Source organism: Astatotilapia calliptera, chromosome 3 (genome assembly GCF_964374335.1).
Source record: "Astatotilapia calliptera chromosome 3, fAstCal68.1, whole genome shotgun sequence".
Lineage (NCBI taxonomy): Eukaryota > Metazoa > Chordata > Actinopteri > Cichliformes > Cichlidae > Astatotilapia > Astatotilapia calliptera.
This window is the reverse complement of record NC_137424.1, coordinates 59172862-59193794: the sequence shown is the minus strand read 5'-3', so window position 1 is coordinate 59193794 and position 20933 is coordinate 59172862. Positions and strand designations below refer to the sequence as shown.

Sequence of the window (20933 nt, the reverse complement as noted above, 5' to 3'; positions counted from 1 at the left end):
TAGGCAGGTCTTTGTATGCTTGTTTTTACAAATAGTTAAAAAACAACAACAACAACAACTACAGCTCCAGTCCTAAAAGTTAGAGCAATTCAAAATGATTTAGAGAACACAAAAAATAAAGCAGGTGTAAAATTAATAACACTAACAACAACAACAATATGAGTAACAAGAAGAAGAAGAACCAAACTCTGCAGATGTGTACATGATGGGTTGCTATGAAGGTTCTCATCTATATTAGATATTGTGACATCATCATGTTGCCTAGCATCTATCAATTAACAGCTTAAAATGGTGCATTTGTAACTTTTTTGCATTTACAGTATATGCTGTTGTAATTTGTTGCTAAATAAAGACATTTTTTGGATGGATGTAAGAAATAATATAATAAAACTACAAACACAATCACTTGGAGCCACACATACGTCAGCTTTTCCTCCTTTATTTCCTCTTTTGCTCTGCCTTTTATCCTACTCTGGTGTGAATGTGGCAGATTGTCACCAACTGTGGGACGTCCTCCAGAGGGTTAAGCTCCTGCTGGCTCCTTACTCACACACCTGCTTCTCATTCACTTGTCATTCATCTATGATAAGAAGACAGTCTGTTCACCCAATTGACATTTCATTTTCCTAGTGATAAAGCATGTAAGTGCTACTTTAGCACTGTAGTACTTTGTCTTACTACTTACCCTAATATCTTTTTTTCCCCTCCTGCTTCAGCTTACCTGTTGGTGTGTCAGTCAGGCCTGTTAATGGGTTTTCGCTGATGTGGCTGTTCTCCCTGGGTTCATGCTTACCTCCTGCAAACCTGCTCACCAACAGAACTTTTAAAGACTTCTCTTTTTGTTGCACAGTTGCAAACCAGGTGAGTAATGGGTTTGACTGGGTTGTGAGTGTGGGTCAAGAAGGGTTTTCTTGTTGCCCTGAAACTGATGCTCTCATTTGTCTTGGACCATTCTGACCTTTTGCACTTTGCGTCAGTAGGAACTCTTGATAGCATTTTGTGGCTTTAAAGGAGAAATAGTGAAAAATTAATATCGCCAACTGCATTAGGAAAAAACCATAAAGCTGAACTTTGCCATTTCAACGATATATTTATTGTTATATGGTTTTTGCTTTATCAGTTTTTAAAGTGCCCACATGGGATGGCTTTCATGGCCCTATATGGCCTTTTTGTGGGAAAGACCACTGCAAGTTTCCCACAAAAGCCCATACAGGGCCCCAGAGAGCAAAATGACAACTCCAGCTGCTGTTTGGTAATCAACATCTTAAAGACAGTTGAAGAGGGTATGGTGAAATTGACTAGATATGGTAATGTACATTGATCAGGCATAATGCTATGGCAGGTCAACTGAATAATACTGATCTGGGAACACCTGGCACCAGGATGCACTTTGGTCTGCAAATCCTTGAGGCCTACCATCCATGTATGCCTGCAAAATAAGCATTGTTGCAGACCATGTACATCCCTTAATGGAAATGGTATTCCCTGATGGCTCTCATACAGCAGGATAATGCACTCTGCCACATAACGGAAATGGCTCAGGTTAGAGCACAACAAGAAGTTTGAGGTTTTGACTAGGTTTCCAAATTCCCCAGATCTGAATCTATCTGTAGGATGTACTAGACAAGTGAGTCTGATCCATGGAGGCTCCAATTCGCAACTTGCAGGATCAGTTGCTACCACCTTGATACCAGATGCCACAGCACACCTTCAGGGGTCTAGTGGAGTAGGTGAATTGACAGGTGAGGGCGGTTCTGGCAGCAAGGGGATCAACATAATATTTGACAAGTGGTCATGTTTTGTGGCAGTTGTTTCTGGACTCTATTTGTTTAACTGTTAGTATGCAATTTTAACCCTAAAGCTTGAACTCAACCAGTTTCAACTAGCCAGCCAGTCGGGAGTCTCCAGTGCTACTGAGCTCTTGACTGTTTTTGTTTTGTTTTGTTTTGTTTTGGGGGGTCCCTTGGAAATAGGATGACAACATGAGGCACATCATCTGTGTGTTGCTCTGCAAGTTGCGTTTTTCTGCTTCTTTCAAAAGAGTTCGGATGACTGTGGAAACTTAAATGTCTCTTTTAGACTCTATTTTATATAGTGCTGTCTGTCCACTTTTACCCTGGAAACGCAGTAAGCATCGATGGATCACAATCACATAGTGATCCATCAAAATTGGTTTTACAGTTTCAACTATAAAAACCTGAGATGTTAAATCTTAGTCTCTCTGAGGCTATAGTAGTAGAGTTGTTTTTTGTTTTTAATCTTTTTCTATTTCAGTATGACACAATAGTTGTAATTCTTTGCCATGAATGTATTTTGAATAGAAAAGTCTGCATAATTTATGTCATTTGCTCTTCACATTACAGAAACAAAGATTCTCTATGGAACTTGACTGTATGCTGAAGTGGCAGCCCTCAAGGACTGGAGTTTGAGACCCCAGGCACAGTTTGTCTCTTTTTAATACATAATTTATTATAAATAATTATAAAGAAGGAATCTTATAATCATTTTTAAACTGCAACACTCAAATCTATTATCTAAAACTAATATATTAAGTTATTTTATGTTTGCATGTCCACTGTTTGGTACACTTGTTTCTTACTCAAGCAGATGTTGGGGCCAGTGAGGGAAGGAAGAGACAAAGATAAAGTTAAAGTATGCTTCAACATGACTAAAGGCTAAATGGCTCTATCTAGTGGGGAAAAGAAGCTAGTGTCAAGAGTTTGTTGGCATTAATCTAAATAAAATCCATCTCATCAATTAGACAAATTTTCTTCAGGACACACAGTTCTCATGCCTTTCCTCTTAGAGGTCTTGGCATTTCATATGTACTGGGTCCCATTACTCATGAGCACATGGCAGTATAGCTGTATGGAAGGTGGCAGCGTGCCTAATGCTGATGTTGCAGCTGTGAACCATTTCATCTGGGTTACTGGTTAGCAATGATTTTATTTACTATTGTAGCCCTTCGTAATAAAGCTTGTGATTTATTTGACAACATTCACAAAGTAATTCATAACTTAAAACGGCAGTTCATAATAATACTCAATTTATTTGCAATCCACAGCTTTAAAAATTATGTAGTATGTGAAATGTAATGATTACCTTAAGGATATTTGTCATTAAAGAACAATGAACAATCAAATGGGCTACAATTCATTATGAAACAAATATTTGCTTCCCTTGCAGTTAATGTGAAAGACATGACATGCTGAGGCTCCACTTTCACCTGCAAGCATAATAATCACTTAACCATATGAGCCTACAAAATAATATGCCGTTACAATGTAACAGTGCACCTCTGCAGTGTAATTACAATATAAGAAATGGGGATGGTGTCATTTCATTTTTGAACGTTGTTCAGTGGAAAAACTGTCAGCTTTACTTTAACTCTGTTCTCTTCACACAGACAGACCAGTACAGCATACTTGTCACTAGAGATGCTGCAGTAATCGGACTCATGCTCCACTCGTGAACCCTAACCTCTGGAAACATTCAAATTCCAGCTAATTCACTTTAAATTTTTAAACTTTGGCCTGAACAAGATGCAGTCTTAACATATTTCATCACTGAATGAGACCTGATTAAATAAAATGACCAAATGTTGATGCTAAATGTGATTTCAGACTGCCTTGTCTTTCTCTAAAGCAACACCAATAGAAACCAAAAAGAGATACCTCCAACTTTGACACCAGCTTCTACAAGGGCTCTACAAAGCTATTTAATGTGCTGAGGTTTCTGCAAATTAACACCTTTTGTGTATCCCAGTGGAAGCTCTGAGTCAGAGGGCAGCGTGACACTGAAAGCTGTGACCAAGACTGATCAAGGATTCTACATGTGCCACCACCCAATAGCAGGACGGACTAATGACCTCTGGATTACTGTTAAAAGTACTGAAAAGCACACCAGTGCAATCCCACTGACACGGCAGAATTCACAGCTCAACCTGAAAATGAGTCTTAAAGGGAGTGATGAAAGCATGATGCCATCAAGTCAACTGCTTGCTGATGGGCAGTGGCAACAAATATTGTGTGTGTGTGTGAATGTGTGAGTGACCCTTATGCTGATGCGCCTGCCTTGTAGGAAAGTCAAACTGCACAGTAATTTTTACTCTACTTTATTTCTTATGTCTGGTATTTGCCTCGCAGCAAATCCCCAAAGGAAAACATTTCACTTTCCCAGACAACTTAACCTGGTTTAAACATGTAATAGTGGATATGGTAACATTGCTGTTCTGGCACTTCTCAATATTCAGCTGCCTCCCCAGAGAATCAAAACCTGAGGTCACACCCAGTCCATCTCCAAAACAATGAAGGTACGTACTACAAGAAAAGGCTTTTGTGTTTCTGTTCATGGAGTGAAACTATGGAACAGTCTGAATATGGAATTAAAGCAATGTCCAAACATAAAACTGTTCAAAAAGAGTTATAAAAATATGATCTTCTTGAACTATAAAGAAAAGGAAAATATTTAAATTAAGTGAATGTCTCTATTTAAAAAACAAACAAAAATTCATGATGTGATTATATAGTATATCAGAAATCTGTTCACTACTTTTTATTACAAATTATATCAGTAAGGAAGCTGACTAAATATTAACTGATAATTTATGGCAAAGGGGTGGGATTAAATAAGTGTATACTTCTTCCCACTCCCTTTCAACGTGTAAATTAATCCGAATGTTTTTTTTGTATGTAATTTGTATAGTATTTTTTTCTCTCTTATTTTCTTTTCTAAATGTACTTGTATATTGTTCACATGTTGAAATAAATTATCAATCAATCAATCATACATACATATATAGTGTAAATGTACCCGGTAGCATATGTAATGCACAATGCAAAATCATTTTAGATGGATTTTACTTTTCAAAATATTAAATATTTCTTTTACGTCAGCATTTTAAAGGGGCTTTCAAGGCTAAAACTACAACACTTTGAACAATAAGTCAATAGATGAGATAATCAGGAGTACTCCATCAATAAGTAGCTCCAAAGTCAACATTACAGAAGCACTGATGTCCTCTTTACTGAGAGGATGTAGTACTCATTGCAAAATGCACCAGTGGGATCAGTTTGAGCATTTTTTTTAAAGGGACCAACACTAAAAATCCCAATAATGCAGAATTTTAAGTGGGGGTGGGGAGCACACACTAAAAAATCCACTTCACAAGTGATTAACATATATTTCACCAGCAGGGGGTAATGAAGCGACAGTGCTCTTCAATACTTCTAAACTGTAAGGGAATTTGAGTTGAGACTGTTTAATCATACACAGGTAAAACTAACATTTTCTTTTCATGCACACAACGAACTAAAGACAATCACATCTCAATGATAACGGAAGACTTCAACTGCAATTCATAAGACATTAACAACCCAAGAGTGTTTCTTGAATGCCATGTCAACAATTTGGTTGTCAGTGCATAATTTGCATGTTTTCTGAGTGTTTTTGGAGCTAACACTAGCCAGCTTGGTAAACCAGTAACCAGTGCAGCCAAATACATTAACCAAATACATTAACATAATGAGTGCCAAGTATGAAACGCATAAAACACAGTTTTATTGACCAAACTGGTCTGTTAGTAAAATTAACTGTATTTTTATTTTTCCAATAAAGAGCAAGCTTATTGGCACTGAAGACATAAAAGCAGTAAAATAAAGAGCTGCATTTAAATAATAGCTTTTGTAAATATATTCTGGTGTTCCTGAACTCTAGGAAATATTCAAACATTTTAGAAATGTCATGACACAACTGTTTGGAAGTTAAACACTAAAGACTTTAATTGTTTATTCATCACATTATGGTCACAGAGACCTGTCTCTAACAATGACCACAAACTTGCTCAGGGTCAGCTTGTTCTATGTAAAGATAGTTACTGTTGGCTGCCAGCTGTCTGGCAATCAAGAGTCAGTGGAAAATAAGGAGGCTGCTAAGGTCACCATAATCTATCAAGTAGATATGTTGCAGCAGGCCATGAATAAATACATAGAAAGACAACAGAGGAAACAATTGGTACTGTGGCTTGCTTAGCTAGCATGTAAACTCTTTAGTTGAATGAAGAAAGAAGAAAAGTCTCAAGGTCCAGCTTCACTTCCATTCTGTGGTGACAGGTTGGACATGAACACGGGACACACCACAGATTGTCCCAATCAAATGGATCTTTATCTTACGATAACAAACACCTTTAGATGACTTATATTCTCCACACCATTTCTAGTTGTACAAAACTGTATTTATATACAAATTTATGTGGACACATGGAAAGTAATTTACTAGAAATGTGATCAGAAGTCTGCATGTTTGTTACATCTTTGTAATGATGTTCAAAAAGGCATAATTGGTTTTAGTATTTTTTGTGTTAAGGTTTTAGTATTTCAAGGGTAAATCTGAAACTTTATAATTGCAGACTGCACTATGTGTTTATCACTGTAAAGTGTTTTGGCCCTTGTCGCTGCTTATCCAAAAACCAGCCTGCCAAAGAAACCAGCTCCAACTTTGACACCAGGGTCTACAAGGGTTATAAAAGTTTAGCTTTATGTTCTGAAGTTTTCTGAGATTTGAAAAAGTACACAAACCCTACGTGTATCTAAACCTGCCATCAAAAGCACTGTTACTCTGAAAGCAGTGACCAATTTGTATTATTGTTAAAGGTATTAGAAAACACATAGGAGAGAAAGAAGTAAAACAGCAGTTGAGTTTTATTAACCTTCATGTCTTCACAGCTCCATCTGAAAACAAGAAGAAAGGAAAAAGCCATGGTGCTATAATGGCATCATAAATCAGTCCAGTCGCCAGCTTCTAACCTCTGATTTTCTCTTCATATTCACTGACTTTCCAATAATGTCTCCTGCCACACCAGAGGAGACAAGACTTTAGACCATGTTTATCCCAACTTGGCTGGAGCCTACAAAGCCACACCCCTCCCCCACATTGGACAATCGGACCATCTCTCCCTGTTCCTCACACCTCGGTATTCTCCACTCATCCAATGTGTGAAACCTGCTGTGAGGACAATTAAAGTGTGGCCAGAGGGGACAGACGCAGTGCTCCAGGACAGATTTAAAAACACAGACTGGAATATGTTCACTCACACAGACCTGGATGTTTGTCTCCTCCTGAAGGCCCGCAACACCGCCTTTAGGTCAGGAGATGCACACGCCTACAGCACAGCCAGGGCTAATCTAAAGAAGGGCATCAAAAAAGCCAAACACCATTACAAAAAGAAGGTAGAAGAACACTTCTCCAACTCCAACCCCCGACGCATGTGGCAAGGACTCCAGACCATCACAGACTACAGGACCACCAAACCCTCCCCCGCATCCTCTGATGTCTCCTTCCTCAACAAGCTCAACAACGCTCGTTTGCTCGTTTTGAACCCCACAATAACAACCAAAGCAGACATGACGCCAGACCACCAAACTCTGACTCTCTCCCCCACCAATGTAGGAGCGGTGCTGAGCAGGATGTTCTGGGGAGCTTGCAGGAGTGCTCACAGACATATTCAATCTGTCCTTGGCCCACGCTGTGGTACCGGCCTGCTTCAAATCCACCTCCATCGTCCCGATACCCAAAAACTCCAACCCATCTTGCCTCAATGACTACCGCCCAGTAGCACTCACCCCCATCATCACTAAGTGCTTAGAGCAGCTGGTCCTAGCACACTTCAAATCCTGCCCCTCCCCCCCACCCACCCACCCTGGACCCCCACCAATTCGCATACCGCCAGAACAGGAGCACAGAGGATGCAGTCTCCATCGCACTGCACTCTGTCCTCTCACACCTGGACAACAACAACACCTACGCCAGAATGCTGTTTATAGACTTCAGTTCAGCGTTCAATACAATCCACCCCTCACAACTCATCAGGAAACTGACAGACCTGGGCATCAGTTCCCTCATCTGCAAATGGTTACTGGACTTCCTGACCAACCGCCCCCAACATGTCCGGCTGGATAACCGCTGCTCATCTACAATCACAATGAACACCGGTGTACCACAAGGCTGTGTGATGAGCCCTTTCCTCTACTCCCTCTTCACCCACAACTGCAGACCTGCTGATGGTTCCAACACCATCATTAAGTTTGCAGATGACACCACGGTGATTGGCCTCATCAGTGACAACGATGAGGCCGCCTACAGGGAGGAGGTGGATCGTCTGGCTGAGTGGTGCGACAGTAACAACCTGCTGCTTAACACCGAGAAGACCAAGGAGCTCATCGTGGACTACAGGAGGAATGCTGGCCCACATCCACCCATCCACATTAAGGGGATGGCTGTGAGCAGCTTCAAGTTCCTGGGAGTCCACATCTCCGAGGATCTCACCTGGACGACCAACTGCTCCAAGCTGGTCAAGAAGGCTCACCAGCGCCTCTTCTTCTTGAGGACTCTGAGGAAGAACCACCTGTCCTCTAGTGATGTTTCGGTCACGAACGAAATGGCTCTTAGAGCCGGACGTGAACGACGCGAGCCGACTCCTTATCGCAAGCCGTGGGGTTTTTTTTCTTTCTCTCTCCCTCTCTCTTGTACTTTTTTTTTCACTTCACTCCGCACGCGAGCCTTGTGTTTTGCGCTGGGAAGAGGGGGGGGGGGGTAGTTACACTCGCAGTAGCACAGGAACAGAGCGGGAGGGAGAGACAGAGAAAGAGAGCCAGGGACAACAACGTCACATTATAAAGGTATAGTAATCATCCACAACTATTTTCAGTTGCATATGATAAAGGATTCAGAAAGTTTATTCATGCAGGTCCATATGACAGAATATATGCATCTTTTTGTTTTCATATTTTAATTTATATTTAATTGTGTTGTGCTTTGCAGTGTTTTGTGTTGTTTCACTTTAAATTTGTTTAAAAGGAAAAAGCTGAAAATTTAAATGGTTAAAAGTTTAAATGTATATAGTTGGTTTTTGTATTATGATTTATTTATTGCATTTTATGTGGAGTGCATAAATAAAAGTATATTTACGGTGGCCCCTACAGACAAAGGACGTACAAAACACAACAGAAGTGCTCCAGTGTTGAGCTTTTGTTACCTAGTGGCTACACAAGCCAGCAAGTACCAACGACCAGATTTGGTGTGTGGTAGTAACAGGTAAATGAATTTTTTTTAAAAAAAAAATAATTTGAATATATATGAGTGCTTGTGTATAAATACACAAACAAAACACATATGCTTTCAATTGTGTAATTTAACTGATCTAGGTAGCTCTGTTTTAGAGGTTCAGTTAACGCTAGAAAGGTGTTTTGGAATTTGTACGTGCTTTGTCTCTAGGGGCCATATATGTTTATATATAAACATATATAAATAAAACCACTTTTTTTTTACATTAGTAATTCCTTTTGTGCATCATTTTATATTATTCTTAATAGTAAATTAATTAAATCAACAAAACAACCTGAAGAGCTGGTTCGGATCCGAAAGAGCCGGCTCTCTAAAAATGGTAAATGGCCTGCATTTGTATAGTGCTTTTCTAGTCCCTAAGGACCCCAAAGTGCTTCACACTACATTCAGTCATTCACCCATTCACACACACATTCACACACTGGTGATGGCAAGCTACATTGTAGCCACAGCTGCCCTGGGGCGCACTGACAGAGGCGAGGCTGCCGGACACTGGCGCCACCGGGCCCTCTGACCACCACCAGTAGGCAAACACGGGGTTAGTATCTTGCCCAAGGATATTTGGCATGCAACCAGGAGGCAGCCTGGGATCGAACCACCGACTTTCTGATTAAGATAAGATAAGATAAGATAAGATAAGATAAGATAACCTTTATTAGTCCCACACGTGGGAAATTTGTTTTGTGGCTGACCTGCTCTGCCACCTGAGCTACAGCCACCCGAAAAAGAGAATCCCATCACTACTGTCCTCAGACATCCTGGTGAACTTCTATCACTGCACCATCGAGAGCATCCTGACCAACTGTATAACAGTCTGGTACGGGAACTGCTCTGCCTCGGACAAGAAGGCGTGGCAGAGGGTCGTGAAAACTGCCCAGCGCATCGCCGGAGCACCACTTCCTGCCATAAAGGACATCTACAGGAAGCGGTGTCTGAAAAGGGCTGGGAAAATCATCAAAGACCCCAGTCACCCATCAGGGTGACTGGGCAGGGCAGGAGGGTGAAGAGTCACATGGACTCTTCACCCTCCTGCCCACTGGGAGGCGCTACAGGAGCTAAGACGACCAGGTACCGGAACAGCTTCTTCCCCACAGCTGTCAGACTCCTGAACGCTGCCTCCTGACATCTGACCCACGTTGACCCACGTTAACACACACACACACACACACACACACACACACACACACACACACACACACACACACACACAATGGACAACTGTACCCTCAGACACACAATAATAACATGGACTGAACCACCACTCACAACCACTAGCACTTTATATAGCCTCTGTAGAAATTATCCACATATCTCACTTATCTTAACTGCACTACTGTATAGCTCTGTGTAAATTATCGTATTCTGTAGAATACGATAATTTTTAATTCTACAACTGTTTATAACTTGCATAGTTCCCATTTCTGTATAGCTGTATATCTCATATTTCTGTATAGTTTTTTTTTTTTCATATTTATATCCTGTTCATATCCTGTACATAGCTTGTACTCACTACAGCCTGTACATACTTATAGAATATTCATAACATACTTCATACCGTGTACATATTACATACCATAATAGACCCATTTCTGTAATATACTCACATATCTATATTATTGCTAATATTTATATTGTAATATATCTATATCATGGCTAAAGCACTTCTGGATGGATGCAAACTTTTGTTGCCCTGTACCTGTGACATACGCAATGACAATAAAGTTGAATTCTATTCTATTCTATAATTATTAATGCTCAGAAGATTAATGAACACCACATTTTTTAATGGTTTGACTAATGTAGTGAGATAATTATATTATTTATAATAATAATTTTTATTCTCAATAATACTAAAAAAAATATAAACGAGGTCTTAAGAAACCTGTGAAACAGTGGTGATTTATAATTAATATGAATTTTTTAACCTTTCAGAACCAAAACCTGTTATTTAATATTATTAGTAACTGCTCGATATAATATTTAGAAATAAATCATAAATAGCATAATAGCACGATGTTTATGATATTATGTCTGTATTCCTGAAATTTTTGTAGATTTCTGAGGATACTTTAACAAACCATGTCTGCTCAGTGTTTCCTACGTACCAGCTGAATAAATCATGGTGGAGACACTCTTGTTAAGATGAGGGTGACTTTAATGTTTCTGAATAATTCAAAGAAGCAATCCAGTGCTCTGTCAACAACATTACTCCATCGCAGGAGGAGGAGTTATGAAAGAGGCGGATGGAAATGTAACAGAAGAAAAAAGGGATGAGAAAGATTTGGCTCCCAAAAGGACAACATCCCTGAGATGCCAGAACAGAAAAGGAAAAGAGAATTAACATGAAATACAACAAAATATTATTTTAATAACGGAGACTAAACAAGCACATGCTGTTTCGCCCCCTATCAGTACAGACCAGCTACTGCAATAAAAAAGGACTGTCAAAAGTGCAGCGACCTGGAAAAAGAGGAAGGAAAGGCAAGGAAGAGAAGAAAAGAGAGAAAAAGACAAATAAAAAGAAATGAAATGAAATGAAATGAAAGTAACAAAAGAAAAAGAAAGCAGGAACGTAAAATTATAAATAAAACAAAAAACAAGTAGAAAAGGATCAGAAGGCAAAATGAAAATAAAAAACAGAACAAGAAAGCACAAATACAGAGAAATAAAATAAAATAAAAAGGTAAAATGAGAGGAAAGGAAAGCACATCCAGAAAAGAAAAGAAAAAAGAAAATAACGGCAAAAGAAAGGTAAAGGATGACGTGAAAGCAAAAAAAGAGGACATAACCAAAATTATAACCATAGAAGGCAAATGAGAAAAGAGAAACAAGGGGAAAAGAAAGTGCATGTAATCAGAAAGGAAAGGAAAGGAAAGGAAAGGAAAGGAAAGGAAAGGAAAGGAAAGGAAAGGAAAGGAAAGGAAAGGAAAGGAAAGGAAAGGAAAGGAAAGGGGGAAGCCCGGATTATTTAAAACGGAAAGGAGTAAGGAAAAGATACAACAATCTGCCGGAAACAATTTAGTGGCTCACTCGAGGCAGTCTGGGATCCCGGCTGCCTGAGTGCTTTGTCAAAAAGAAAGTGGATGAAATATTCAGCAGCAGCAGAGCTGCTGTCCTCTCTGCTCCACATCAATAACCACTGGCTGTTTGAATATGAAACACTGGAAGAAGCACACAAAATGGAGCACCACTGACTCCTGCTCTTACTGCTGTTTAATGAAACTGTAATAAATTTTTAAACCTGTACTGATATTGTTGGAAAAGTAGCAGTGGGAGTGGTAAAAGTCATAGCAAAACGGTAGAAGTACGATGTGAGAGTGAGCAGCAGTAAGAATTACATGTAGCAATGTTAGTGTACATGCAAGTGATTTTAGTAGCTAATATAATGTTACCTTTCACCTCCAGGAGTTTCCTACTGTTTTTAATCATTATGCTAAGCTGGTCAGCTTTCAGCTTTGTAAATGATGATCGAATGACAGATTCGCGTTTAGTTGAGGTATCCATTAACTGTGCATTTACTCTCCATTTTGGTCTTGCTCCAGGTACAAGATCCCTATTTTTAACACTCACAAAAAGCAAGACCCTTACTTGATATACATTTAATCATTGGGTGCTTCAAGGTTAGCTCCTTGTGTATCTCTGGAGCTCTTCTAGCTCTGATGAAGTTTCGACATTTGTCCTTGGAGAGTGGTCAGAGTAGGACTTCTGTAGAACAATCTAAATACAGTAGCTGTTGTCAAAGTGATTCAGAGGTGCACAAGAAGATGACTGTGATGGGAAGAACAGAAGATCTGATCGGGTTATTCTGAGTGATAGTTGCACAAGGTGTAAGATGACATGGGGTGATAGGAAAGTGCAGTAAACACATGTGCTGTGCATACATTGCAGACTTCTCCATTTAAGAGCATTTCTGTTTTAGAGTCATATCTCAGAGGGGTTTGATGTTTCTAGACTGCTCTCAGTCTGCCACAGCGGATGCCTTCCTGCAGCAACTCAGCATCCTTCCTGTCCTCTTCTTCCGCTTCTTCATCTTTAACCCTTTGAGGCTACTGTCAGAGCAGATGGACTTCCTCAGACTCCTGATGTGTTTTTCCTGCTCCTGAATCTTTGACTCCAAGTGGGACTGGATTGCTGTGCCCAGAGATTCCAAGTCCACAGAGGCGCCATACACCTCCCATGTCATCCCTTGCTCATCCCATGCTACGTCCTGTGGCTTTTCTGTCTCCTTCTTATCCCCATTTTCTTCCACCACCTTCTGCACCATCTTTGTCTCCTCCTGCTCCCCATATTTCCACATGCTATCAGTGCTAACATCTCTGTCTTGGTTTTGTCCTAGTTGTTGCCCCGACATGAGAGAAGGGCTTTTCTGAAAGCTGTATGTACGCAAACAGGCAGGCAGGGAGTTTGCCTTGTTTGTCACAGCTGACGGAAGTAATGACTGGCTACGCAACTCAATGTCAATCTTGCAGATATGCTGGACAGGTTTCTGAGTAGCTGGGATGCAGCAAAGGGATGGAACTGTTGGCAAAATCAAACTACCTGACTTACAGCTAGGTGAGCCAATGAGAGAGGAGGTGATACCTCCCTGGTAGAAGCTGGGACTGGTGGATGCTGACCGTTCCACAACCTCCACCTCCACTTGGACAGCAACTTCTCTTTGCCCTCCTGCCAATGGATAAAGGCTCTCCCTTGGGTCAGTCATGGTCGCCATATCTCTGACCTTCTTGTGGTTTGCTGTAATGGTGGAAACAGGATAAAAAGAACTACCCTGATCCAGTCTCTGTCTCCCCCTCTCTTGTTTTTTTTTCTCTGTGATTTTTCTCTCCACACTCTCTGTCCTCGATGAAGAAGTGTTGCTACCAGCAATTGTGGCATTTGGCTCTCCCAGGTGGCCAGTTTTACTCAGCAGACCCTCTGGTATTCTCGCAGCACCTCCTGTTGACCGTGCTGCATTGTCAGTCACAGCCCCCTGGGATTCTGATGTTCCTCCTACAGCTGCTGCTTTTCTCTCAGGCACTTTTAAATGCTTTTCTTTGACGTCAGCACCCATTTTTGCTTGTGTCTTAGTGATAGAGTCAAAAGTGAGACCCCGAGTCAGAGAGGTATTGTGAGATACACTGCTGGGATTTGTTTCCACAGTTACACACGCTGCAAGTTCATTTATGGTTCCTCCCATTGTAGTCAAGGGAGTGGTGGTTCTGGTTTTGGGGCTGGAAGTAGCCAGTGGGCCTGAAATCGCAGAAACACCTGAAAGTAAGAAATAAATATTAGCTCATATATATATGAATTGCATAAAAAGCATAAATTATTATTATTATTATTATTATTATTATTATTATGCCCAATTTTTTTCTTATATATTTTTCCAATAACCACTTGGATATTTAAAAGTAAATTCATCTCAGTGCTGATTTTGTGACCTTTCAGCATTATTGTTGTAATTGTAATTTTGGGATGTGACTTAACCCTTTAACCCTTTAAGACCTCCCATAGAACCAAGTCCGCCAGAGCTTGTAGTATATTTTTACATGCTGTGGAGCCATTTTTGGGAGCATTTCAAGTTGCTATACATCAATACAACCACTATAGCCCAAATTTTAATAATATGTCTGCATTAAGTGCATAGTACTTACATAAATTGCAAAAAAGTGCAATAAACTACAAAAAAATTGAAAATCGTTTTTGATTTTTTAACATATATTTCTAGTTAGAGAAATTTAAGAGGCTTATCCCTCAAAACTGTGAATACAAAAAAGTTGCACAAACTAGTTTCCCACCAAAGGAAATTATTTTAAGTGTATTCATACTTTTATTTTTGAGATACACTAATTTTCATATACTGCAGGAAAAACGAAAAAATATATTATAGTGCAAATTTGCAAAATAACAGCATATGCATCAAAATAAAATATTTCCAGCAGTGCAATATGAGTCCTAAGCATCCCAGAAACGACACAGAAAGTCATGAAGTCAAACATAACTTTTAAAAACACAAGTATAGGCTCATAAGGCCACGATGGTAAAAAAAAAACTACATTTCTGCAAAATGACGTCACTTCCGGTTTCGGGCAGGTCATGCGGTCATGCGACAGTTCACGCTGATGGACGTAAGAAGTGTTACAAACAGCTGATCGGATCGGCAAAGCGTGTTTCTGGAATATTATGTTTTTGTTGCTGCAAGCGCTTTTTATGCAGTTTTTGCAAAGCTATATGTGGAAGGAAACCGTGACCTAGGACAAGCTGATGGCATAAGATGTAAGTACAACTCCTTCGGTTTCATATGCAAGGAAAATTATTGCGCTAGCTTACGTGGTTGCAGTGCTACCGGGATTTAAAAATAGTTACGCAAAACGGAGCGTGTCCGCTCCCACCGGCTTTAAAGGGTTAAGGAGTTGTACTTACATCTTATGCCATCAGCTTGTCCTAGGTCACGGTTTCCTTCCACATATAGCTTTGCAAAAACTGCATAAAAAGCGCTTGCAGCAACAAAAACATAATATTCCAGAAACACGCTTTGCCGATCCGATCAGCTGTTTGTAACACTTCCTACGTTGGAATAGACGTCAGCGCGAACCATCGCATGTCCGCCATTACCTGCCCGAGACCAGAAGTGACATCATTTTCGCGGAAATGTAGTTTTCTTTTTACCATCAGGGCCTCATGAGCCTATACTGGTGTTTTTAAAAGTTATGTTTGACTTTATGACTTTCTTTGTCATTTCTGGGATTTTTCCTGCAGTATATAAAAATTGGTGTATTTCAAAAATGAAACTATGAAGACACTCAAAATAAATTTTCTGTGGTGGGAAACTATTTTGTGCTGCTTTTTTGTATTTACAGTTTTGAGGGATAAGCCCCTTAAATTTCTCTAACTAGAAATATATGTTAAAAAAAAGAAAAACGATTTTCAAATTTTTTGTAGTTTATTGCGCTTTTTTGCAATTTATGTAATTGCTATGCACTTAATGCAGACATATTATTAAAATTTGGGCTATCATGGTTGTATTGATGTATAGCAACTTGAAATGCTCCAAAAAAATGGCTCCACAGCATGTAAAAATATAATAAAAGCTCTGGCGGACTTGGTTCTATGGTAGGTCTTAAAGGGTTAATTGTTTCTTCTCTTTTTCTTTTGCTTTGATCATTACACTGAAATGAAACATTGCTGTCAAATATAAACTAATATAACTAAAAACAAAAGAAACTTCCCAATGAAAAACCTTCTACAATGCATACATATGGTTTTTTTTTTTTACATAAAAAAGATGCTTGATGCTTGGTTAATTGTCCATTGTTTTGGATTTTTGTCAGGTTTTTCCTTAGTACCACTTGTTTTAATAAAAACAATAATGGATTTTTGTTATTACAATCATGAATACCCAAATCTCGATTACTGTATTAAAAGCTACCTGACATGAAAGTTTTTATAGAATACCACACTAGAGTATTGGAGGTGGAGGTTGTACCACATTGAACCCTGACTGAAGCTTATTTTGTCAAACTGATTTTTACATTACAAACTGATTATCATAAGATGTCGGCTTTGCAAAATGTCTACATAAAATTAAATTGTGGTAGTAGTTACCTGGAGCAGAGCCAGGGCTTATCTGGGCATCTCTGTGTGGTCCAACAGGATTTGAATCAAGAGTTTTCCCAGCACAAGATCCAGGTCTCCTACTTGCTGAGCCTGGTTCTGGAGACAGTGTCAAGGAAGAGGGCAAATCCCTCAAAGCTAGTTTTGAAGTAGAGTGAACTGGTCCAGACTTGGAAATGTTTGATCCAGCTTTAGGGTCCGTAGCTTGTTTGGTACTGGATGCTGAAGTCTTGAGGTTGTCATCTTTGGACCCAGACAGACTGGTTCTAATGGATGATGGTGAAACAGATCTGACAAGGTCTATTTTAGAGCTAGAGTTTGTTAAAGTAGACATAGAAGTTGACCGTGTTGGCTCAGCTTTATAATTGGAAGAGGCATCAGAACTAGAAGCAGTCCCACATTTAGCAGTTGGGCTAGTTTGAAGATTGATTTTTGAATTTGGCAGAGATTTGGGATCTTGGTCATCTTTTGACCTTATGCTGGTTCTAGAGGCCCCAGCTGTCTTAGACTCTTGAGTAGTTTTGTTTGGTTTAATATCTGACATATTTCTAGAGTCAATGCTATCTCTGGAGCTCATCCCTGACTTAAAGTTGGGAGTGGCTTTGGAAGTGAAGTCATTTTTAAGATCTAAACTATCCCTAGAGTCTGAACTTGTTTTGGAAGCCGAACCACTTTTGGAATCTAAACTGTTTCTTGACCCAATCTGTGCTTTAGAATTGTGACTGGCTTTGGAATCAGTGCCAGTTTTAGAAACCAGACTGTCCTTGGACACTGTGGTTCCCTTAGAGTTTGAAATGAATTTAGAACTGGTTTTGCATCCAAAACCAGCACTTGAATCTTTACTCTCAAGGTTCTCCTTTGGTGTCGTTGTATTACTGTTTATAGGTCCGGTGGCTGTTCTCTGTGTGGATGGCTTGGGACTTACAGACGTCAATAGGGTGCTCTTGTTACTCGGAAGTGCTGATTCTCCCCTCTGACATGGTGATTTTGTAGCTGTAGAGGATGTTTCAGAACTATGAGTTCTTGAGTCATGCCCAGTTTTTGGATTTGACTTGCTGGTTATGCTCGCTGGATTTTGGTTGACTTCCACTATTGGTATTTGATTTGCCAGTTTTGAGCTGATAGCCTTTGCCTCTGCTTTCTGGTTAGGAATTTGGGGGCTTGCAGGTAGGTGTAAAGTTTGTGGCGAAGGTGTCTTGATCACTTTCCCCCCATCCTCTTTTTGGTTTGACTGCATACTTAGACTGACTGTTATTTTATTTGTAGTCTTTGTGGTTAGTCCACCTGTCAGAGATTTTGTAGTGTTCAGGCTCTGTATTTTTATTCTTTCAGTACTTTTGGGGATGCTAGCCATTGTTGTTTGCTCCATCTGCTGTGGTTTTAGACTTGTGTGCATCTTGGTGCTAAGTCCTGGGGCATGTTTGATATTTGCTGATTTCAGCAGCTGCTCATCTCTGCATCTAGCCGTTGGCTTAGCTGTTGGTGAACGAGACAAAGCTGGGATTTTGCTTTTTTGCCGTGATGGGTCATCTCTCTCTCCTGGTGATGTCACAGTGGGTGTAAGGATGCTTGCTGACATACTTGCTGCTACTTTCACCCCAGGTTTTTCACCTCCTTTGGTCACATTATCCTTTTTCTGTCCCCCATGCAGCTTTGAGGACTCGATGAATGCGCGGGGATTGCTTGGTGAGGTAATATTGAGGTTAAGGTTAAAGTTAGGTTCCAGTTCAAGTTTTGTATTAGCATCTATGTTGCAGAGATTGTCTTCAAGCCCATCCTCCCTTGTAACTGGACCTTCTGATTGGATGATATCTCTCTGTCGTTTTAAAATATTTTTTGAGGTTTCCATGATAATAATGATGATGATGGTTACTGTGTATCCAGTAGAAAAAAGGACCAATTTCTATGATATTTTTCAGTTGATACTGAGAACCTGATGAGACAGATGGATAAAGAGATGATTAAAAACAATAAGCCAAGCAGAGGCTATAGATGATGCATGTTTGATTGAAAGATAGCGGTCTCACTAGGCAAAAGTATTCAAAAGTTATTGACATAATGTTATGAAAAAGTGACACACAACAAGAAAAAATGCCCCCTCACACATAGGAGTAAAGACTTAAGATTGGTAGTTCAGCCCTGTCTGGCAGCTATTTTCTGCCAAACACATGAATTCTCACGAGACCCAGTTTCACTCACGTTTGCATTTTCCCTACTGTGCTTGATACAGGCATCCATAGTCATGACTAGATTTTAAAAAGGAAATACAAGTGACCTGCTGTTTCGAAAAAAGTTCTGTACATATAATGAAACTAACTGAGACAAAACTGAAAGGAGTCACATATTTATAACATTACAATTACACTTAAGTTGACATTTTACAGCCTGGTTATAAATAGAACTACTAATGTATTACAAAAATATCAGGCAAGTCTTGATATAAATAGAAATATAATTAAAAGAGCAAGCAATAATTTAAGCATTTTAAAGTCACTCACGGGTATTACAGAAAGCTGTCACTGGAATATTACTGCAGGCTTGTAATATATTTCCTTCATACCTGTTTAGGATCCACATACATCACTGTTGGTTGACAAAGGCATGGTAAATGTTCGACAGTCCACCGCTGCAGACTCCCAAAGTGGAGAAAAAGTCTTCATCTGGTTCCCCGCTTCTTTCTCCTCAATGCTCTACCAGAGGAGGCACCAATGAATAAATTACAAGAGGAGGGAGCGAGGAAGTAGAGAGGAGAACGCAGGGGCTGAGAAAAAAAAGAAAAACATTATCACACTCCCCTTATCCCATTTTTCTTCTGTCATGGATTTGTCTTCAGATGTACTCCACCATTTGATTCTATGGTTAAGACCTCCTCCTCAATTTGTAATCCCCTAGGTTTTCCTTGTCTGTTTTTTCCTGTCAACCACCCAATATTTTGAGGGTAATCTATGCCATGAAAACGTAATGCAGTGTTAAAGGCAAAAAAAAGGAAGTCTAAGCCTGTACTTGTCATGGTCCTGGGTCTGTGACCCAGGTTTTTGAGTTTTGGGAATGTTTAGGAGTTTTCTTGTTTGTTACCCTTATGTTATAGTTTTGTATTTTGTATCACTGTCATTAAGGTTTTTGTGATGATATTAAGGTCAGGTTTGGGTTTCAGGCTTTTATAGTTTCTTATAGTTGTCATGTTGCTATGCTCAGTATTTGCATTTTCTGTTCTTAGTCTTGTTATCTAGTCTTAAGGTGTCTGGGCCTCTGTATATAAGATAAGATAAGATAAGATAAGATAAGATAAGATAAGATAAGATAAGATAAGATAAGATAAGATAAGATAAGATACACATATGTACAGTGGGGCAAAAAAGTATTTAGTCAGCCACCGATTGTGCAAGTTCCCCCACTTAAAATGATGATCAGTAATTTGCACCAGAGGTACACTTCAACTGTGAGAGACAGAATGTGAAAAAAAAATCCATGAATCCACATGCTAGGATTTGTAAAGAATTTATCCGTAAATCAGGGTGGAAAATAAGTATTTGGTCACCTCAAACAAGGAAAATCTCTGGCTCTCACAGACCTGTAACGTCTTCTGTAAGAAGCTTTTCTGTCCCCCACTCGTTACCTGTATGAATGGCACCTGTTTGAACTCATCATCTGTATAAAAGACACCTGTCCACAGCCTCAAACAGTCAGACTCCAAACTCCGCCATGGCCAAGACCAAAGAGCTTTCGAAGGACACCAGGAAAAGTATTGTAGACCTGCACCAGACTGGGAAGAGTGAATGTACAATAGGCAAGCAGCTTGGTGTGAAGAAATCAACTGTGGGAGCAATCATCAGAAAATGGAAGACATACAAGACCACTGATAATCTCCCTCGATCTGGGGCTCCACGCAAGATCTCATCCCGTGGGGTCAAAATGATCATGAGAACGGTGAGCAAAGATCCCAGAAGCACACGGGGGGACCTGGTGAATGACCTGCAGAGAGCTGGGACCAAAGTAACAAAGGTCACCATCAGTAACACACTACAACGGCAGGGAATCAAATCCCGCAGTGCCAGACGTGTTCCGCTGCTGAAGCCAGTGCATGTCCAGGCCCGTCTGAAGTTTGCCAGAGAGCACATGGATGATACAGCAGAGGATTGGGAGAATGTCATGTGGTCAGATGAAACCAAAGTAGAACTTTTTGGTATAAACTCAACTCGTCGTGTTTGGAGGAAGAAGAA

At 39.9% G+C, this 20933-nt stretch overlaps 1 protein-coding gene across 1 annotated transcript; it reads right to left on the bottom strand.

Annotated features, from left to right (window-relative positions):
• Nucleotides 1–10782: 10782 nt before the first annotated feature.
• On the bottom strand, nt 10783–19604 carry LOC113017223 (uncharacterized). Its single transcript, XM_026160379.2, has 3 exons — nt 19274–19604; nt 16705–18646; nt 10783–14367 (listed from the first exon to the last, which is right to left on the bottom strand). Exons 2-3 carry the CDS (start codon nt 18560–18562, stop codon nt 13079–13081), a joined length of 3147 nt encoding a protein of 1048 aa, XP_026016164.2. The 5' UTR covers nt 18563–18646; nt 19274–19604; the 3' UTR covers nt 10783–13078.
• Nucleotides 19605–20933: the final 1329 nt, after the last annotated feature.

What these genes read in the sequence shown, in the direction of transcription:
- LOC113017223 (XM_026160379.2), bottom strand. Translation starts at nt 18,562, where the DNA reads ATGGAAACCTCAAAAAATATTTTAAAACGACAGAGAGATATCATCCAA. An exon ending in AAGCCCTGGCTCTGCTCCAG is followed by an intron (nt 14,368 to 16,704) that starts GTAACTACTACC and finishes TCTTACTTTCAG; the next exon opens with GTGTTTCTGCGATTTCAGGC.